The sequence below is a fragment of the Anticarsia gemmatalis genome, chromosome 1, assembly GCF_050436995.1.
Source record: "Anticarsia gemmatalis isolate Benzon Research Colony breed Stoneville strain chromosome 1, ilAntGemm2 primary, whole genome shotgun sequence".
NCBI lineage: Eukaryota > Metazoa > Arthropoda > Insecta > Lepidoptera > Erebidae > Anticarsia > Anticarsia gemmatalis.
In genome coordinates, this window is record NC_134745.1 from 5,727,482 (window position 1) to 5,749,178 (window position 21,697).

At 33.5% G+C, this 21,697-nt stretch overlaps 2 protein-coding genes across 10 annotated transcripts in view; one reads left to right on the forward strand and one right to left on the reverse strand.

Annotated features, from left to right (window-relative positions):
• The first annotated feature begins 1,007 nt into the window (after positions 1 to 1,007).
• LOC142973102 (queuine tRNA-ribosyltransferase accessory subunit 2) lies at positions 1,008 to 9,588 on the forward strand. Its single transcript, XM_076114661.1, has 7 exons — positions 1,008 to 1,254; positions 1,633 to 1,901; positions 2,156 to 2,337; positions 2,822 to 2,991; positions 4,051 to 4,253; positions 6,315 to 6,440; positions 6,852 to 9,588. The coding sequence occupies exons 1-7, from the start codon at positions 1,138 to 1,140 to the stop codon at positions 7,075 to 7,077; spliced, it is 1,293 nt and encodes a 430-aa protein (XP_075970776.1). The 5' UTR covers positions 1,008 to 1,137; the 3' UTR covers positions 7,078 to 9,588.
• An 830-nt stretch (positions 9,589 to 10,418) lies between these two features.
• LpR1 (Lipophorin receptor 1) overlaps positions 10,419 to 21,697 on the reverse strand; it is a 178,779-nt gene continuing 167,500 nt past the window's right edge. For 4 of the 9 annotated variants that reach the window (XM_076114681.1, XM_076114673.1, XM_076114713.1 and 1 more), the window contains exons 12-16: positions 20,797 to 20,995; positions 15,607 to 15,693; positions 13,473 to 13,588; positions 12,430 to 12,588; positions 10,419 to 11,656 (exon numbers count right to left, since the gene is read on the reverse strand). In XM_076114681.1, the coding sequence (XP_075970796.1) occupies positions 11,612 to 11,656; positions 12,430 to 12,588; positions 13,473 to 13,588; positions 15,607 to 15,693; positions 20,797 to 20,995 (606 nt within the window). In that variant the 3' untranslated portion in view covers positions 10,419 to 11,611. Of the gene's footprint in view, positions 11,657 to 11,805; positions 12,589 to 13,472; positions 13,589 to 14,968; positions 15,172 to 15,606; positions 15,694 to 20,796; positions 20,996 to 21,697 lie in introns of those variants that run through there. The other 5 variants (XM_076114703.1, XM_076114695.1, XM_076114740.1 and 2 more) reach the window with 3 other exon arrangements.

Below are 21,697 nucleotides of genomic sequence, written 5' to 3' on the forward strand. Positions count from 1 at the left end.
AGCTATGGCATTGTCTGATATAGCCACAAATATGTTGAAATATGTACTTATGTACTTTATAAAGTACATCAGAAGTCTAAGTACTAAAACTTTTATTGCCTACATTTGTCCTCTGCAAAGGACACAAAACAAAAAATCAAGGTGTATTGAATATTTCATAAAATTATATCAAACTACCAGTGCACATCATCATTTTATAGTCTTAATTAATTAATTATCGCATAAAATCTAATGAGAACCAACATTTCAATAAGATTCAAATCGATTAACGTACCGCTGCGTGCACGCACCGACACGCGTCCATCTTCTGTCGCCATTACGCAAATACGGGACCACACGGCAATTGACATTTACCTATATTTAGTAACCTAGATATTCGATAGATGTCACCATCTAAATCTTTTGGGACTACCGGTTTAAAAAGCGCCAAAATATTTTTTTGAATTTTATCCGGTCTTATGTCCTATTTGTAGTACAGAATAGATGTAGGCAGGAGGTTAAGCCCACCATGCTAACCAAGCGCGGGCTAGGCGAAATCTTTAAGCATGCAAGGTTTCATCACAATATCTTCCTTCGCCGCTAGAACTACTAGTCGTAGATTCTAATATCTACACACATAACTTCGAAAAGTCATCGGTGTGCCTTGAGTTCGAGCTTGCATGAGATACAAATGCTCAGGCTACTCGGCTATTATTGGCATTGATTATAGGTAACTATAATTCCTACCAGACACACTAAAAACAATCTCAAAAAACTTACAATCACAGACAGATTTTTATTGGATATGAGGCAAAGGTTTAATTTTTGTGTTTATCTCAAAGGAGTTAAGTAGGATTATATATTTACGCAGTAGTGTTAACATATCAGTTCAGTACGTACTTTAAGCGCCTATTCAACTCAAAACAACCTTTACATTAAAGGTTTATTTTAATCAATTATTATAGATTAAATTTTTTAACTAAAAGAGAATGTCAGCGGTGATTCAAATCCGAATAAAATATTTTCTGCGAAATATGTCAAAGCTGTCAGTATCAAAGAAATTTTGAGGTTAAGTTAGCGCTAAGCGCATGATAATAATAAACAAAAATTCTCAAATTATTGTCTCTTACTATAAAAACTCTTAAAATAAGAAATAAAATGCGGTTCTCAATCAAACAAGCAAGTTGTGGTGGTGAGCGTATCGGTACTCTATCTGGATTTGTAAAATCGCCGGGCATTGTTATCGAAACACCAACGGCTGCTTTAATTACTCAGGTATTTCGGTGTATTTTACTTATTTGAATTATTATTAGTAGTTGTACTATTGTAAGCAGTTGTTTTGTTGTCCAATTCCCAATGATGCAAAAAATACATCATGTTTGCTAATATGTATGAACTTAGTATATTTTTTATTGATAGCAGAAACAAACCTCCATCCATTAGTCAACAGGTCGTTTTGATGTTAGATTTACTATCGAGCCTTTTGCCAACGACAACAGGCTCATATTGAGATACTTTCATTGTTATTAAATAGCTGTCTCAAGTTACTAATTAATATAGTCTTGTAGTAATATCTTCGTTTTTTCAGAGCCTGCTACACATAGCACATGTCAGCATTAGATTAAGCCTATAACTTTATTTGTATAATTACAGGGAGGCAGTGTAACGCACATCACAGCTGAAGTATTATCAAAAATATTCACAACTCCTCAACTATTATGGGTGCCATTGTCAAACTCCTATCAATTGGAGCCTGGTTTGAAGGCTCAAGGGCAAGGAATAGCCAAGTTTGCAGGCTTGACAGAACATATTACTTGTGTGACACCTCACAATGTGTCTGATGTGACACCACCGGGGCATTTTGAGCTGGATAAAGTTCCTTTGTGGACCAAAAATGGGAAGAAAATGATTTCTGCTGATCGGTAGGTATATAATATTGTCGACAAGAGTGGTTTGTGGCTTTAAAAGGCAACTGTGAATGTGAAATATAGTAGGAATTGAAATCCATGTGTTTTTATGAAAGGAACTTAGACATACATATGACTGCTTACAATTATTTTAATCTAGACTTCTTGTTCCCCTAAAATATTCCCTAGTTAACTGAAATCTGGCTCTAAATCTGTCCAATATATTTGATACCATTAAAATCTCAATATTTTAATTCACAATATTTCAGATATATGGATCTTATGGAAGTGTACAAACCGGACATAATTTTGGCGATTGCAGATGGCCGCACATCCCTAAGTGAAGGATATAAAAGGATCCTGAAGTCAGTGGATAGAAGCTGTAACTTGCTGGATAAATGTGTGGATCGATATAAGGGCTCAAAGCAGCTTCAAAATAGTTCCCTTATTGGTATGTATTTACAATAATTCTTATTGATAGTAAACTTATGAATTTTTGCTCAATCAATGTAGTCTTGGCAGTTAAAAATGCCACCCATTATTTAATTGTAGAAAGAAAAAAACTGACCACCTATTAATGAATAAAATGTATGTTACAAATAGATATGATTTAAAAATAACATTATTTGGGAATTCAATTATTTCCATTTATGACATTATATTCTTTCTCAGCTAAGTAGTTCTTAAATGAGACAACTTTTGCATCATGAAAAGTAATCTCTTTTACAAACATGATTTTCTTTTGAGTGCTCCTCTGCATTGTAAATTACTATTTAATCTGTGCAATATAAGTATCAGATAAGATAGGCAAACTAAAGCTAAATGAATAACTTTAAAAATATCATGTTCTATCATTATTATCTATTTAGGTATCCCATAATCCTTAATATTAAATGAAGTCGGTAAAATGCATTATTTTCTTTCAATGTTTATAGGTGTGGTTGTAGCAGCTGGAGTGCCAAAGAAATGTGATGAAAGCGTAAAACACATACTGAAACATAAAGAATCTATAAGCGGTATTGCATTAGCTGGCCTCACTGATGGCACAGAGGACTCGTTAAAGTTAGCAAATGAGAAATTAGAAGAGATTTTCAAAAGGATTGATGTAAGTTTGCCCTAGTAATTACAGTATCAATAGTGTAGTTGACTAATCAAATCAGCTACTCTTAATTTAAAATCGCATTTTATTATAGAAATACGGTACCTATACAACATCGTATTTTCGTTGAGATCAAATGAGTGCCGAATATAATGTCAATCTATAATCAATTTGATTTCAACATGATTAACAAAAAAAATTACGTAGTGTGAGCATTTTGAGTGAACTTTTTACGAGTATAAGTTTAATAATTTTAAGTAAACCCAGTCAACTAAAATAAAATAAATATTTAAATTTCTCTCGAGTCTTGTAATTTTCAAAGGCGCGCACGATGTGTAAGTAGGTACTGGCGAGCGAAAGTTGCTATTGTTTTATAGGTTTTTAGTTGCAGCTTCAAAATAGTACTTATGTTTACCTAGTTACCTAACTAATGACTAAATGTAACACAAGAACTTGTTTTCGAAATAATGACGTCACTCTACCGACAAGTTTGACATTTGATATTGTTTAGTCATGGACTTTTTTATGATTACTCATAGTATCGGACCATACGATTAGTCATGCATTTTTTGCAGTTAGAAGAACAGTAATAATGCAAATTACGTTTAATATTCTATTTCGCCGTGTTCGGTTTCAAGGGTCAACAAATAAAAACTTGTTTGATGTGAACTATGGACTGTGGTATTTAAAAAATGCTGGACTTTAAACTGTATATTTTTTACTGTTAGTTTTTTCTATATCTGTTTTATAATCTGGTATTAAACATACTAGGATGTAAACAAATTGCTGTGAATAGTTCGGTATTTGAGAAAGACGAGGGAAGGAATATATTTTAGAATTAATTAAACTTCTTATCATATTATTAAAAAACAGTTTATGTGGGTTCAAAGTCTTACTGTTTTTTTTTTATTTTGTTGTTATCTTGTTAACATTTTCAAACTGTTACAAGTTTAGGGATATTGCTTATTAAGAATATATCTTCTCTATATCTTTTTGTTTGTCTAATTAAGTCTGTGTTATGGTATCTACTAAATAGTCAGTAATAAGTGTTCTACAATTTTTCAGGAGGCGATACCAAAAGATCTTTTACGTATTTTTGAAGGTTGTTGGAACCCTTCACTGATACTATCAGCGATAGAAAACGGCTATGACGTGTTCGATGGCTCGTACCCACTCAAATTGAGTAACGCGGGCCAAGCATTGACATTAAATTTTGACGTGACGCAAGATAACAATGAATCTTGTATTTTAGATCTTAATGATGAAAGGTGAGATTTATTAGGCTTACTTTTTTCTATGCTAACGTTAGATGCATGACGAATGAGCGTACGTATCTACACCTTCAATGGGACACTCCATAGCGCGACTCTGACGTGTACGGTAGATTTTTCTATGTAATAGGCAACAAACGATGCCCTCGATTGATTCAGTGTATGAGGAAGGAAAACCTAAGTGGACCCATACTAGAGTATACTGTCAACCATATAATACTACTAGCTGACCCGCGCAACTTCGCTTGCGTCACGTAAGAGAGAATGGGTTTAAATTTTCTCCGTTTTTGTAACATTTTTTTACTGGTACTCTGCTCCTATTGGTCGTAGCGTTGCTAGCTCGATGATATATAGCCTATAACCTTCCTCGATAAATGGGCTATCTAACGCTGAAAGAATTTTTCAAATCGGACCAGTAGTTCCTGAGATTAGCGCGTTCAAACAAACAAACAAACAAACAAACAATCAAACAAACAAACTCTTCAGCTTTATAATATTAGTATAGATACTGTACACATAGTATTAGAATATGTACGAAGACGACCTTCGGAAGTGTAATTTGTAGAGTAAAACCAAAACCTTGCAATTTAAAGGAGTCTAATAAATTCTACACCTCCACCACATCCTATTATAGCAACTATAGATTTATTTAATTTTTTTTATGTAATGTAGTACAACTACAAAATACTTTTAAGTTTTTCGATAATGTGACGTAAGTTATCACAAAAAAGGTTTTACTCGGTGTTTTTTTTTATTTATATTGTCCTTAAGTAATGTTAACGTTTAATCAAGGTTAACTAAACTCATAATGAGTCTCAATTATATCAACATTTTGACAACAGCTATACAAATACTTATTTTTTATTGAACAAAACTTTATGTATTTCTTACTCAAGGAAACTGGTCTTTTTTGTTTCCTGTATGCATAAAAAGGTTTTATAGTATTACGTTAAGACGTCAATAGATAATTACATATTATTGGTGCATATCATAGGAAATCTCTAGATTTTTATTGCTACAGTCAGCAAACACTGTCATTTTCAAACCAATGTAGGTATATTATCTCGTAGCATTTCTGTACATCTACTGTAGAAGAATTGTTTTCAATTCAATTCAATCCAATCAATTCGTGCTACTGCAGATTTGAGCCTCCGTTAGTAGACCTACTATGTTCGTTACAATTTTGATGTTCGATAAGTATCATATTGTGTCTTAATAGATTTCAAGTTTTGTACTTTCACGTATTTTACCTAGTAGGTTTATAAGATTTCATTCAAACGAAGCAATAAACTATGGAATCGCGATAAAATTTCGCGAAAATTCCAAAATATTGTGTAAAGTTTCGTTTTCGTTGATATCTATCTAGTACCTGTGCTCTAAACTTTTTGGAGTTTTGTAGGTGTTTGGTGACTGGTTATGTCTAAAAAATAAAATAAATAGACTCTTTTAATCCAAACTGAACGTGTCATGTAATTGTTATGTAGTTGCTATTATTGTGTCACAAATCTGCAAATCATTTCCTTAGTTTATAATTATTAAGTAATTTTTAGTTACATAAGTGTAGGTCATACGGTGACATGTTAACTAGTGTCATATAAATTATACTTGTTTTACTGTTTATTTAGACATCATTGCTACTGCAGAAATAGTAGCTGCTAGCTAAGAAAGTTTTGATCTTACTGGTGCCCTGAAAATCAAATAAAAATTGAATCAAAGTTTCCAATAAAAATTGAATTTTCAGACGATTTTAATGAACTAATTTTGAGGGCCCTCTTAAAGGATAGCCCAATTCTATTACTTATCCTACTAATATTATAAATCTGAAAGTATGTGAGAATGTATGTATGGATGTTTGTTACTCTTTCACGCAAATACTACAGAACCGATTACGATTAAATTTGGTATATAGGTAACTGAAGACCCAGAATAACACAGGCTGCTTTTTATTCCGGAGTTCCCGAGAGATCGAATTACCCGGGAAGGGTTTCCACGCGGACGAAGTCGCGAAGGGCCTCTAGTTTACAAATAAACTTATTTACATTTTTCTTTTTTTTTAAGGTATAAGGAAGATTTTACTCCAGTATTATCGGGTTGCGAGTGCTTGGCGTGTGCGAAACATACGCGAGCGTACATACGTCACCTTTTAAACACACGTGAGATGTTGTCCTCTGTGTTATTGAGCATGTGAGTATTAATTAAAGCTCTCATTATCTTGGTTATGATAAATTGGCTATAAGTATCTATCTGTCATTACTAGGAGTTATAGATAGTTAGATGCTTCATGTCTTTCATCTCGGACATCTGCTTATTGCTTTAGATAAGAGCAGAAGTATTTATTGTGCTAGTTTGTCACTAGTCAGTCTAACGTATGGTCCAATCAAATATGTTTCTAGTACTAACCTTATATAAGACATTAAAACAATTTGTCCAATATGTTTTTAGTACATACTAACCTTATATTAAATTCAATGAAACAATTTTACCTGCTTAGGTTGACCGGGAGAGAATGCCCATGGCATTAAGTCCACCTTGTGCAATGTAATTGCAAGTGTATATAAAAAAAATAAAGTTTCTTTAATGTGTTACCATTTTCAGCCACAATCTCCATCACTTCGACCAGTTATTCAAGCACGCTCGCCACCACATCGCAGCAAACACATTCCAAGTTTATAAACAACACATCACTAAACAATACGACGCGTATAAAACGGTTCACACGACCAATGGTACAAAGGAACCCAGTGAAGAATCTATACAGATGGCTAAGAAACTCAAAGTGAGTGAAGAGATTCCTTGTAGTAAAATTGTTAATGGTATTTAGTATAAGTACTTATTGTAGAGTATAGTACAGTTTGTAACCTTTGTACACCTAAATTATGTAAAAATAGCGCTTTTTTAACGCTCAGAAGTCCTTGTTCAGACACTGAACACAAAACCTCAACCTTTTGCGTACACGTGGACTTGTGTATACGCATGTACGACAAAACGTATACGGGGACGCTCCACACTGGTAACCTAATTAGAACATGTTAACACAAAGCTTACAGACTGTATGTTAATGTTGTAGGTACCTTAAAATCAGTCATTGCGATGGTTGTTGCTATTACTCATCATTCTCAATGGAGTATACACACCAAATTCGTCGACTGTTGACGACTTGATTGTCAGCGACTTCTATAGATCACGGAGATTGTTCAAAATAAGGAGTTGCCGACATCAAGTCAGCGATAATTTGCTATGGAAAATAAATAGAGAATAATACATTCGTAGTTGAAAAATACCGTGTTAAATCTGTGACTGTTTTTGTAATTGCGTAGGTAGTAAATGTAGACCTGAATTAGTTTAGACTGGAGACCTGGTGACCTAGTTGTAGTTCCTCAATTAGGCACGAACAAAATAAAAATAAAAATTTGGTCTGTGAACATAATGTTGTCGAGCTGGCCTCAAAACTTGTGTCACAGTATAAAGTAATAAATATCCTGCTTGTTTTATTTTTAAACGAACGTTACTGTCGTGATTTCCTACGTAACGTTATTATATTAAGTTATTTTGCGCCAAAATGTTTGTGCCAGTCAATTTCCAAACAAAATAGGTATTTACTTACCTAATTTCTAAGATAATAAAGTTGTGCGTCTCCAGTCTAAACTTTAGTAATTAGATAGACTATTATAATTTAGTTTTAGTAATAATATTAACATCACTTGTAATAATAACGAAATTCGAATTTCAGATTGTGATACCATAATGTGATTGTAACCAAAAATTTAATTGAAAATTTGTTTTTAAGTTTTTAGGTATATTTCGGTTTGTTTCACTCATTTTGGCTTTACATAATTATTGTATTTATTATTATTTATGTATTATGTATTTAATACATGATTATTTATTACTCCACTAGTGTACGGACATCGGAACGTCAATACATTCTTTTAAAAATTACTAAAGTCCTCTCTCATTAAGGAAGAGACCCTTTTTAAAAGACCCTTTACATTGAAAATATTTTCAAAGCATTATTTAATTCTAAGGCCGATGTTTTTCATTTAATATTTCATAATTAAACGAAACTTCTTTCACCTTGAAACCGCGGAAGTGGTACGATGTGTTCGATATCATTGTATCACAAAAAGACCTTGTATTGATTGATTGCAAAGATAATAATATAGTACTGATATTGCACTTTGATATACAGATACAAAAAGTATTTAATAACGTACGATAAACAGTGACCATGCATTTTGTAAGATAAATAATCCAAATAGTAGAAATAATTGCACATTTGTATGATTTAATTTATAATATTTTTCCCTTGATTTTGTAGACATTCTTTTCGATATTTAGAGGCGAGAAATCCTAATAATAGTTATAATTAGACGCACCATTCCGTTTTCATTTAGTTTTTAGGTTTAGGGGGCCTTTTGTAAAGGAAAATAATCAATATCTAGGTATTGTTATAAAGTAACTGACCTGAATATTGCTTATCACGGACGAAGTAAAAAAAAAATACTGGCTCCAAAATGCAATCGCTAAAAGGACCTATCTCACGTTGAAAATATAAGTAAGGAACGTCCTTTTCGAAATTGCCCATTTGATTTTAACACCATAGACTGTCTTTAATTGCTGTTCAGAATTTATCGAAGATTTATTTCTTCTACGCATTTCCCTTTAATACCTCCCCTGGCCTTATAGTAATAAAAACCGCGTGATTAGAATAACTTAGTATCTAATAATAGATAATAACTTAGATGTAAGAATATTCCAAAACAACTGGAATGTATTTCTTTAAGTTAAATAACAACCTCGCATAAAATGTACGGGCAACAAAATAAGTGTTCAAATAGCAGTATAACTGATATAACCTAATTTTATTTAAGCTACACAAATAAAAGTTTTTGACAGTCATTGCAAAGTGCATTTTAAGTAATATTTCCGCCTTTGTACCGTACATGTAGTTCTTAAGGTATAATAAAATAACTTAATTGTTATTATGTCTTTTACTTACGTCATATTTATAAGCTTTATTTGTAGTGCTTGTAGAATTTCCTGGTTCGCCATTGCCGAAGTAACTAGTCCTTAGTTAGTTTTGGTGATTTTTGTAGGGTACTGGTTCAAATTGATTGCTTTGGTGGCAGCAGTAGTCGTATTTTTAGATGGGACGGATTGCTCTCCCCACGTCGAAAAAATGTTCCTAGCAGCGATTTTTTTTCCCAAATATCGGACTTGTAAAATTGTGTCTGATAGTGTCCGCAATTCTTGTCTAGTATCTATTGCTTCTGGCTATGTATGTTAAATTAAACAAGATAATGCCAATTGTGAGGAAATTATTTGAGGATGCCATTTATCCTGTTATATCCCAGGCAACTGGGTTGTGGAAGTCAGATAGGCAGTCGCTCCATGTAAAACACTGGTATTCAGCTGCATCCGGTGAGACTGGAAGCCGACTCCAACATAGCTTGGAATAAGGCTAAGCTGATATACTGCATTATAACCTGTTGTATCATTTTTGTTATTTACTTACGTCCTTTTCATATTTTTTGATCGACTATGGTCAGTGATTGATCGTAATCATTGAGGCTTTAAGGATTTTTTTTATCAAGATAGGCAATGTTTAATACGTCCTTCAATGATTATTAATTAGCTACTTACTATAAATGAATCAATCACAAGTAATCAGATCAATTAGTTGTTGCCGTAATTAGTAGCAGTCGTGGCCTCTGTGACCGTATTTAATAGAAAGAGTGATGGTCCTTTCTGTCAACAACTTTCTAATAAAAGAGTAGGGGTTTATGCGTGTCATGGTCAATCGTATTAGCGTGAGTATAGTGTTGTTATACTGAGCAACGGTATGTGGCGTATTGTATAGGCTACTATTGCCGTCAGTGAGAGGCCAACATATGTTTTTAGACTGTGTTTTTATGTTGGGCCTCTTGCTTCAGATTTGTCTATTTGATGATTTACTGGTATATAGAACGGCATGTATAGCCAGGTTCTAGATTAGGAGTTAAACTACCTACAACTTTTTTCAGATTTCAGGGTTCTAGGGCTGTTTCTATCTAGTTAATATGGTTGAACTTTGTCCTTTATTTCATGGTGGTATTGGGCAGTCTTTTGTTTACCGAGTATAAACCGCGGTTATACTTGTTCAAACAAAAATAAAAGACAATATATTAACACCTTTTACATATATTTTACTGACAATATTTACACAATAATTTATTTCAGTGACCACACTTATTGAGCTAGGCATATTGTATGAAATGTGCATCAAGTATGTATCAATGTAATTGAATTACATTACAAATAGAGTAATAATTTATATTTAGAGGATTTGGCAGGATTTTGCTTGACAAAGTCACATTCCAAATACTATGCGTTCATTGCTATTAAATATATAAATACATAAAAATGTTTGATGTTAAAACTCAACTGTTATATAAAATATAATAAATATTAAAACTGTAATATGCTAATAATAACAATTTCATATAATACAAATAAATTACAGTCGCAACAAACATATCGTATGAGAATTCAACTACTATCAAGTTATAATACAATAAAATTTGGCGACAATTGTAAATTTCACTAAACGTTGGCACATCATTATACTGTATCATTAGCCTACACATGCTAGTGTGTAATCGCAATAAATAAACCAATTAGGTATTTAAAAAATCTAGGTATACAATGCCTACCTGAATATTTCATAATAATTCAAATTTCAGAATCAGTTCAATGTTCAAAATATTAGGAAAACATAGCAAATTCAAAATTACTAACTAAGTACATTTCATTATGAAACATGAGCTTTCATTCTCTCTGAATGTGGAAACTCGAAGAGTTCAGTACAGATTGTAGTTGTAGGTGTAGAATATTAACATTATCATCTAAAGTGGAATAAAAAAATGTAAACTCCATTATAAATAATTACAATGCACCAGGCATTTGATAAAGCAATATTTAGAATGTTTATACTATTCACAGTTTAAGAGAAAATTAGAGCAAACATGTCCCTTCTAACGTCTAATGTGATACAAATAGTACAAAAGCATTAACAAGATCTCTCGTGCCGTGTCCGCGTACGCGAGTGCGCACTGAACATGCGACAATAGTGATATGACAGCTGATGAAATTAATCATAATTTTGAGATCCATTCCGGCGCGAGGCTCGACAGCAAACAGAACTATGTTCCAATAAGCTTCACTTCACTGCACTAACGCTAACTATTTTTAGAGTTTACTACAAAAATGTTAGCTTAAGTCCCATTCACTGGATAACACTATTTTAAGTATCACATGTCCTTCTCTTTCTTTTCACATTCAATGACATTATACTGTATTTACTTCCAGCTTGTACACTATACAAAGTCATTTGTACCCGGTGTATTGAGAGGTTCTTGGGCCTGGAAAAAGAAAAAGTCGTATTAGTTATTGTTTTTCGAATATCTACAAACAAATTGGTCTAAACATCTATACTTTAATGCAACTTAATGCGCCTCTTGACGTAAAAGTTCAAACTATAACAACAGCGCTTCATCTACTCGAAACTTACCATCAATAATGCCCTCGCATGTTAACGCATGAAAAATAAATAATATATCGGCAGTAAAATATTATTAGTAATGTCTATGTTAAGCATTAGGCAGATTACAAAATCATATTTGCTATTTAAAAGGGACTATTTACAGCATTATACACCTACCACTTAGGGCCAATAATTTGGCAACTATGATTCAATACTGATGCGGTAAAAATGTTGGCACATTATAAATTGCCACAATCTTTTAAATCTAAACGAAAATATTTCCTATAAATCCTTAAAATAATTTCTAGTAAATATAATAACTCTAGATACATCAAGTTTAAAATGTCTTAGGCAGACCTTATTATAATACTTTACTATAATAAAATAATGCTAGTTTCACCTTGATATTTACAACGTTATCATTTGGCCAAGTTACACGGGGTATTTAATTGTACATAAGAAGTAAGAATGATGTTTTTGAAAATAATGTTCTTAGTTTACAGTAAAAATATATGAAAATTAAGATCTAAGCCGGTGTCGTGTGTCACCGACTCGTTAATTGGCTTTGCTTAGGGTGGCGCGTCCTCGTGCGACTTATCTTAGACTGTTCTGTATGTTAAGCGTGCACTCCATAGCGGTTAGCGCTCTCACCTCCTCTCCCACGGTGCTCGGGTACAGCTTGCTGCCCGGTGCGTAGCCATTCTTCTCCAACGCGAACTGGTCCTCCGTAGTCTTGCGGTACACCGGGTTGTCGAAGTTCATTGATGTAACATTACGGTGCACGTAATGTCTGTACATAACCACTGCGATCTGAAACGAGTAGTTATCGTTAATTTTACACGTGATTTTCACTAGACATAGTTACTGGCGAACATCGGTCATGTTAATACATCAAAGAAATAAAAACAATTGGTGTCTATTAGAGCGGTAACTAAGATGCAATCTAACGTCGTTAAGATATTACTCAACGCAATTTATCAATTAGTTAGTCCATCAGCTGACGAATTTCCTTGACGTAACATGACTATTGTAGAATGGAATTCACATCTGCGGTCGTAATGGCGAAATGACTGGAACTATTCCGTACGCACCTGTCCTTGTTACCATAATACTTATATTCGCAAGTAATTACTTTTTATCATCATCAATCATCTAGCTGCTATATTAGTCTGCGGCCTGTCGCTTGATAAAAGTTATATTACCAATAAATATTTGTGGGACGCTATTTTTAAACCTTTAATGTCTCGTGCATTTTAATATTTTCCGTTCAACGTCCCTGTTTCGGTAATTACTTAACTTTGACGCACGACCCAAAGTAAATAAATACATATTTCATGTTTTTCCATGCGTACGCGTATTGTATAGTACGTTAATCGACCACGAAAATTTTTTTTCATTTTATTATACTTAGTCTTTCGTTTCTTTTTATATCAGATAAGGTGTTATGTTAACCAGTCATTAAATATACAAAATCGTGCAATTACATGATAATATAGAAGTTATTCGGATGAAATAAATTATTTAACCTATTAAACATTTTAAAAAGGAGCTCGTTATGAATGAGACTTGAAACATATCTATTGAAAAAGCAGAATACAAAACGTCCGTCCCTTCGTTATTCGTCGGCTCGACCGTCTAACGGAACTATTTACTAGAAGCGGGGGACTAGAAATTTCTAGTAGCTGCATGCTTACCAGTGCGGCCAATATAATGACTCCAGAGATTACTGCCACTACAACGCCAGCGACCATGCCGGCATCGCGACCGCTGTTTGAGATTCCTGTGCCCGGTTTAGTAGTTTCTGGCACACCTAGAATAATAAAAAAAAAACATTTGTTATGACATTGTCAACTCCAACTTCGACTGGCACACCTTGCAACGCATTCATTGATATGCAATGCAATTAAAGCGAAAGTTATCTTTGAATCTATTGCACAAATTAAAGAAGAATCATTTTAAAATAAATTAAAATCTAAATGCAAAAAATACGTTGCAAAGATGTCCAAATTTATTAATAAGGAAATCGTTATTTACGCTTCTTGAGTTTCTGTGAATTATGAAACCTCCACCAAAATTAGCGGTTTAGAAAGGTGATGTGATGTTAAATAAAAGCAACATAAAATGTTACAAAAACAAATGAAATTAAAATGGAATTGAAATAAATGGTAAATAAGTAAAGGTGAATAAGGTACGCTATTGTTGATATTGTTAAGAAAATATTGTCTAAGATAAACATCCTATAGTTTGAACAATGATGTGCTGATGGTCGGTTCTCATTGACAAGTTGAGTGTCAACATTTATACATGAAACCTTTGAAGAACCATGACGACATTAATCGTGACGTAGAACATTTCCACGTACTGAGTGCACATACTGTGCGTGCCTGAACAATTTTATACCATCTAATTGTCAATTTAACTTTATGTACGTGTAGGCGTTTTAACCGGATCGCTCTAGACATTCTATTTACAGCTAGTGTCAATGATACGTGCCAACTATTACTATTTAACTAAAATATCCTAACCTACTTTCATGTTACGTATGAGTTATTAGTTGTTGGTAATACAGGTAAAATATCAACGTTTGGAAAACAGTAAACGATCGATAGGTTTTGATATTAGCATGATATCAACCGTGAAAACCTCCAAGTTTACATTACAATTGAATGCGTTTAGTTAGTCTTTATTCAATGTAGATTTATATTTTGCTTTCAAATGGTTGTATAATGCCAATTTCAAATGTTTATTATGACTTAGCATAAAAATACGATACGTGTTATGAATAATTTTATTAACATATGTATTGTCGACATCGTTTAGTATATTAGCTAGCGTTAGCTAATAGCCAAATTTGTATAATATTAAGTATGTTAAGTATTAGTACACAAGTGTATGCGACATGCACCCAGCTCATAATGAATCTGTGTGTCTTCCCGTCATCAAACAAGTTCGCCTCTAATAGAAAATTAAATAAAATTATAATACGTTACCCGCGGTATATAAAGTTTTCGCGGTGACTGGATAACGAATCAAATTTTCAAATTCATAATGAGATTCTTTGACGGGCTTCTCAGTCGCATCTGGAATCCTTTCCAGGGCAGATCCTTTCAGGAACAGATCTATAAACGGTTGATTGTGATTTTCCAGATCTTTTTTATCGGCTTCCCAGTACACCGTCATTGGCTCAGCTTGTGGGTCTCCGGTACTAACTTCAGTTTGTACTTCTTCGGGTGATTCAGTAGTCTCTTCGCTTTTCCAGACCGCACGTCCCAATTTCAAGAGAAGGCCTAGCCCTTCTCTTTTTAAATTCACCATATGTGTCAAACGCTCCCGTTAATCATTCGCATTCGAAAACGCTATACATCTGATTGTGAACTAGCAGATTGACATGCCCTGCAAATCAGTCAAGGAATCCCAAGTTGAAGACACACAGATATTGTTTGAACATTCACAATGAACTGTTGTTAGTTTAATGGTTTGATGAGTATTAGTAATGTTCGATACCCAATAGCCTATTTATGTAGATGGTTATACGAGTATTTTATCTTATCGAACGATGTGATTAAATAATTCAACCCATCCATGAAGCAATCTCCGATCAAACTTGTGGCGTTTGTATAGAATTTAATAAATGACTGAAAGTTTTCATATAATTTAGAAGTATCAGTGTAAGCAAGGTTGTACCATACGTTCACTTTCATTCCGCCGGCTACGAGTAATGAAGCACTATACGAACGCCACAAATTGATTGATTAACAAACTTTAGTGAGAGTGGTCAAGGGGTAATGCTTGAAACGAAAATTTGATGTATTTCACCAAAATACTCACTGGTTACAGGTTTTTCCTCGTTAACTATAGTTTCATTTGAACCAATAGTCGGTTTATTATGCACCTCCACATCTGGTTTTATTGCATCTGTAGATTTTATTAAATACAACTTAAAAATGCTTCCAAATCCACAAAATCCTGGTTTGTTTTTATGTTAGGGGGTAGTGTTTTATATTGATCACACAGCGTAACTATTTATATGCAGACGCGGCACACGCGACACGTACGAGGTTCCGAAACGGAATGAGACAGGCCGAAAAACCGGTCGCGTGTAACCGCCATTGACGTCCCACCACCTTGCCGTTCTGTCAGTTTAACTGAGCGCGATTCGGCTCGCGCTTACAAACCGCTCTTCAGTTAACTTTTACTAAGTAAAACCTGAGTTTGTTTGATTTTCTGTGATAAATACGCATACCATAATGTACGTTTAAATGACAAATCAAAAATTACGTTTGCTTGACTTTGTTTCAATAACTCTTTTATAAAAAATACCATCAGAATCGATGATTGTAAATCGATTTTACGCATCTAAAATACAAATTACAATTCATTCACTATGCAACAATGTCATTCAGCGTATTTGATGCTGTAATATAGGAGTAAAAATACATTTCTAATTAAGCAACCCAGTGTGCAGTAACATCATTGCTTTCATGCGCATGCGGCGTGCCGTATCGCGAGTGGAACCACTAAACAAAAGGTGGCGTGATGCTGTGACGTCACGTCGCCTTATTCGCCAACTGTTTGACTATTGGGCGTGTGTTTTCATCACTATGGACACCGGTGTAATTCATGTAGGTCCGCTCAGTGCACGCGCACCGACGAGTGAGGTCATAACCACAGGTAAATAAAAAAAATACTAGTGATTCACTATTAGACATCGTGACGTGGATTACTTAAGTAGCTAACCCAATTCCTTAGTCATTCGAAATACGTTTTAGCCATAGTAAACACTCAATTTGCTATAAGCCGAGTATGACTAAAACTGTTTATCAATATTCTTGCAAGGCCTTGTAAAAAGAAAATACTATATCTTATAAATCCCCAATCGTACGTATTATCCCCTAATCATCACTTCCGATGTGTGATTTGAGTACTATATATAAATTACAAATCGTCACGATATCACCTTATAAAACACTTATTTGATAACGATTTGCTTATAAACAATGAGTAATGTAATTACGATTAAGTCTGTAGTGATTAATAAAATACCACGCCTACAATACGATAAGCGTGTTGGCGGTATTTTCCAACCAAAACATGGAATTTCTGTGGAACAGATCGGTCATACGAATATTCAGTTGTGATAAAAAGTATCGTACGATATGTCGTCATGAAATGACGTGGCGCATTACGTGGCGGCAACTAACGCCGCGACATCAGATATTTTTAAAATTCAAGCCAATGTTCCGACGGCCTTGTCTCAAAGATGTTATTACGAAAATTCTTTCCACAAGGACTGTTTTTAGAAGTTCCCGTGTTTTCCTTAAATGTCGTCTTAGATGATGCAATACTTGATAAGAATTCAACGTAAGTACTCTAAAAAGATTACAGTATGAGGTTTTTAACAGTAAAACTTTACGTGTTATTTACCAAAGATTGCGTGCAAAAAATATTTTTATCATAATAATATGAATAATTGCACCCAAAAATTGTATGTTAAACAAAACAGGATTAAATCGACAATTACTAGTATACGTTCTCTACACCTTGAACTTTCAATGCCTTTAACATGGACTCGAGACGAAAAAATAATTTCTACATACATATACGGTAGCTTATATTTAAAAATGAGGTACAACTTCCCTGTACAAAAATAGTAGGTGGCTACATAACAAGTACACAGTGGCGTCGATTGATCAGTTCAATCAATCATGACTTACTACCAATCGTACTAAATGTCTTTTTTATTGACCCCTTCAATTGTACTCTAATCAACAGATGAATGTATTCAATAACGGGCCCACAACATCTTTAATGGATGGATCATCTGGAACTGCGTATTCTCATAGCATTGAATCAATTTAGAACAATTTAGCTCTTCAACAGAATTATTTGAACAAAATTTTGGTTTCGGTGGCCAAATTTAAGGCTGTTTCGTTCTAGTCAACCTTGGTTAAACCAAAACTGGTACGTAGTACAAAAACCTTCTCAGATTAGCTCTAGTCCTTAAGTTATGCCGTGGGAAACCTTTACTTTATTGTAATGTAATAAAAACGTCAAAAGATCTGATATCTCGGATGTCGTTCAAATATTGGTTGTGTAATTTGAATAAAATCTTCATCCAGTTTCCATGCAAACCGTTTAGAATAATAGTTAAAATGTATGTTTTATTTTACAACATGAGCTTAGATTTAAACAGGATTTTATATAGATAAGTTTTAATTCGCTATGAGCCAAGACCACGAATTTTGGAGTAGACTAAACTCGAAGTAATTTTGTGGTATGAGTAGGTAAAAGTAGTGCCTTGAATTGATAATTTTGATCACTATCAATTTTATAGGTACAATCAATTCTTCTCATAGTTTCTTTCTATTTATTTAAAAACATTTATTTATTGAACTGGCTGAATACTTATAATAAAAATTATTGTCATTAGTACATTCATAAAATACATAATTATTTATATTGCTTTTACCTTAAGATAAACATAAATAACTTGATTTCTATGAATGTTATTTGTTTGTTGTCTTAGGCATATTTACGTCAGAAAACTTTTATTATTTCAAAATATGTGCGGAAACTGGGAAATGCGTTAGCGTAATAAATAGTTTATTACCTTGTTTAAATTGTTCTTATTGTTTAATTAGTGCTATTGTATTTGGGTTTTACAGCGAGTTATTGATTTTCCTTATAAAGTTAGGTACTAACGATACTAACAGGTATAGGCACCTACTTATTCCTGTAGTTATAAAATAATTTATTTTTTACATATAACTAGTATAATCAATATCAGTAAATTTTATCTTTATGCCTAAATAAAAATGAATCACCGAAATGTTTGGACGCACGCGCATAGCTTTTAAACCACTAAACTAAATTGGATATTTCTTTACAAGGTTTATAAGGGATCTAATAATTTCAGGTAACATAATTAGGTACATGTTTTACGATAATACCGTATTATCCAGAACTAAATATGTTTCACGCTTACCGCAATATCACGTGATTCAGATATGCTCTGTAACTCATTGGCTCGTGCATATCCTAACAATCTCTTCTATGAAAAGAATTCAACTATTGTTGTAAAGAGAATTAATTAAATTATGCACAAACTCATTTTGTATGACCTTGTCCATCAGATAACATCTGTCATTGTCGCTGTGTACGATTTCCTGTAGGAAAAATTATACATTTTGGCAACTACAAATACATAGAGTTACTAACTAAGAATAATTTATTTTATTGTACGTAATTGGGTAATAAATATAACTTATTATTTCTTTTTACTATTCTTTTACTTTAATAAAATTTACATAACAAACTCGCCGTGGGTTTGTTGTGCAATTTTTCTAGGCATTCAGTCTCAAAGGCGTAATAGAAAGAAATCATGTGTTCTACAAACAACACTTATGACGTCAATATAAATGTGTACAATTATTGAGAACGTCAACTGTTCAATGAAAAACAAACGCATAAAAGAAAAGCTTTACTTTTATCACGGTCGATTATGCAGATACTTTGTTTAATCTATCTTAAATCACTATTGGTATTTAAATAATCCTACTAATTAAGTATTTTATAGGTTGATAATTTTAATACTATTGTGCACCTGATTTAATATGACATTTTATCTAATCGTATGATGACTAATTGACATATGACATTCATAAAAGTTATCATTCTTCATTTATCTAACAACATTCCTGTCATTTGATTGCTAAAAATTAATGGCTTAGAGAACTAAAACTTCTTTGTTTCATCTGATGGTATTAAACTAAACGTTATTATCAGTTACCATGGCGAACCATCGAAACTGTAGGTACCTATATGAATTGAACATTATGCCTATTTGGCTCGTAGAGTAGTTTCCCACTGCTAAAACTGTGATAATCACGGTGTTATACAATGCGTTTAACACACTACCACTGTGACACGCGTTAAATTCAATATCTACTTTCGACCACGAAACCGTAGAAATATTTGATTCAATGCCAACCTACAGAGAAACAAACTTTTTGCATCGGTTCTTCCGAGACCCTGAAACGTCGTTACGATTTGATTATCATTATTATACAACGGAGTTTCTTGTTATGACCGTTCTAAATTTGGCTGTACCTAACACTTATTGATATAAACAACTGCATTGATATAAATAACCAATGATTTACTTCTGCGCATCCGTACGTTAGCGTATAAAGTTTTCGCATTATTCACCTTCTTCCTCGTAACAATGAATAAAATAAACCATACGAAATAAAAACAAGAAAGAAAATAATAACAAAATCATAAAAACATCACATGATATTCAATTGCTTTCCATAAACTTGAAGATGATCTTGAAGACACCTAAAATAATCCAAGAGAACATTTTTGTCGTTTAACGTGAGTTATAAAAGGCAGAAATCACTTAGTCTGAGGTCAGGGTAAATGTAGTCAAGTTTTTTCCGAGGCTTATGTACAAACATCAAAAACATTTTCCGAAACGAAACGGAAATGTAAAAAACTGCTTTGGTATTAACATCTGCGTCTATATACGAACAGTAATTAGCGATACTTTGAGTCTTAATAAGGATAGACGGAATAGTACTAAGCCTCCACTTAATATTGTAAGGCTGATGTAATGTTGACTATCCGCACGTGGCAATTTTCTATAGTGCGCAGTTCACCAATAGACACAACGTGAGTTTTTTCTTAGTTGCAAAGAACGACGATGAACGGTTGTTTATTCATGTCTTGAAAGCCAAACTCTTAAGAAAACAATTATATTTTAGTGCCGGTATTTAACTTGAAAAGGTGACTAGATACAATCATTGTTTTTCAAAATCAAATGTACTCTGACCTCCATATACCCGTTTTGGCGCCTCAGACTAAGTTTCTAGAATATTAGAAAGAATATTTTTATTTTGAAACCGAAGGTTCCATCCCTTTAAAATTTTCTTCAAGCCATACTTATACAAGCTGGTCTTAAGTTCTCGCAGCTGAAGAAAACCAGTGTCATACCTATAATAAGGAAATTGTACTTACTGTCTTCCACACACATCTGGTTGTCGGGTAGTAGCCGCAAGCCGTTAGGGCAAGCGCAGGAGACCCGTGGTGAATGAGGTCCGATGCGAGGAGCAGGCAGGCAGAGATGGGAACAGTGGCCGTTGACCGCCGCGCAGTGGTTCACACCATCGGGCTGACGGTACGGGTGGTACACGTGGATCACCATCGGATTTTGCAGCTGTTGATAAAGTAACAGATAAGAAATCAACAGTCGAATTATTTCTCGGAATTGTTAAAGCTACGAATCGTCATACTAAATGTTTAATAACCTATGATTTATTTTGATACTGTTTCTTTGGAATGGGTGTAAATTATACGATCTGGCAATTATAATTACCCTCTATTACTTTGTATTTAATAGATTTACAAACTATCAAATTTGTAATAAGTATGCTATAGCCCAGTTCGGCTTATAGCGAAGCTAATAAATATGTCAAACTTCCTATAACTATATAAGAGAAAAATATCTTTAGGTAATTAATCGGCATCCAAGGAATTTGCATTATGTACCAATGAGCAATGTACAAATAATTTTATGTTTACACGTCATATGTAAACAGAATATATTTATCCCATCAAAAACATCCTGTAAAAACCTCAAGTCTCGCCGTAAAAAGTTGTGAGATCTATATAATACCAAGTCGATTAATCTATTTAGTCTCTACTTAAAGGACCTTCTGTCTTAAGTTATTACGTATGTTATTATCATGCCAATTAAAAAAAATACCTTTTAAACAAATACACCGACCTGGCCATCGCATGATTTGATTATGCACACATAATTAATATATCACTACACAGCACGACGAGAAGTTAATGCTCCTGAAATGTTAATGGCGAATTTGTGTTTTCTTGCGATGACCAAGTCGATCTATTTGTT

What these genes read in the sequence shown, in the direction of transcription:
- LOC142973102 (XM_076114661.1), top strand. Translation starts at nt 1,138, where the DNA reads ATGCGGTTCTCAATCAAACAAGCAAGTTGTGGTGGTGAGCGTATCGGT. An exon ending in CGGCTGCTTTAATTACTCAG is followed by an intron (nt 1,255 to 1,632) that starts GTATTTCGGTGT and finishes GTATAATTACAG; the next exon opens with GGAGGCAGTGTAACGCACAT. An exon ending in TCCTCTGTGTTATTGAGCAT is followed by an intron (nt 6,441 to 6,851) that starts GTGAGTATTAAT and finishes TACCATTTTCAG; the next exon opens with CCACAATCTCCATCACTTCG.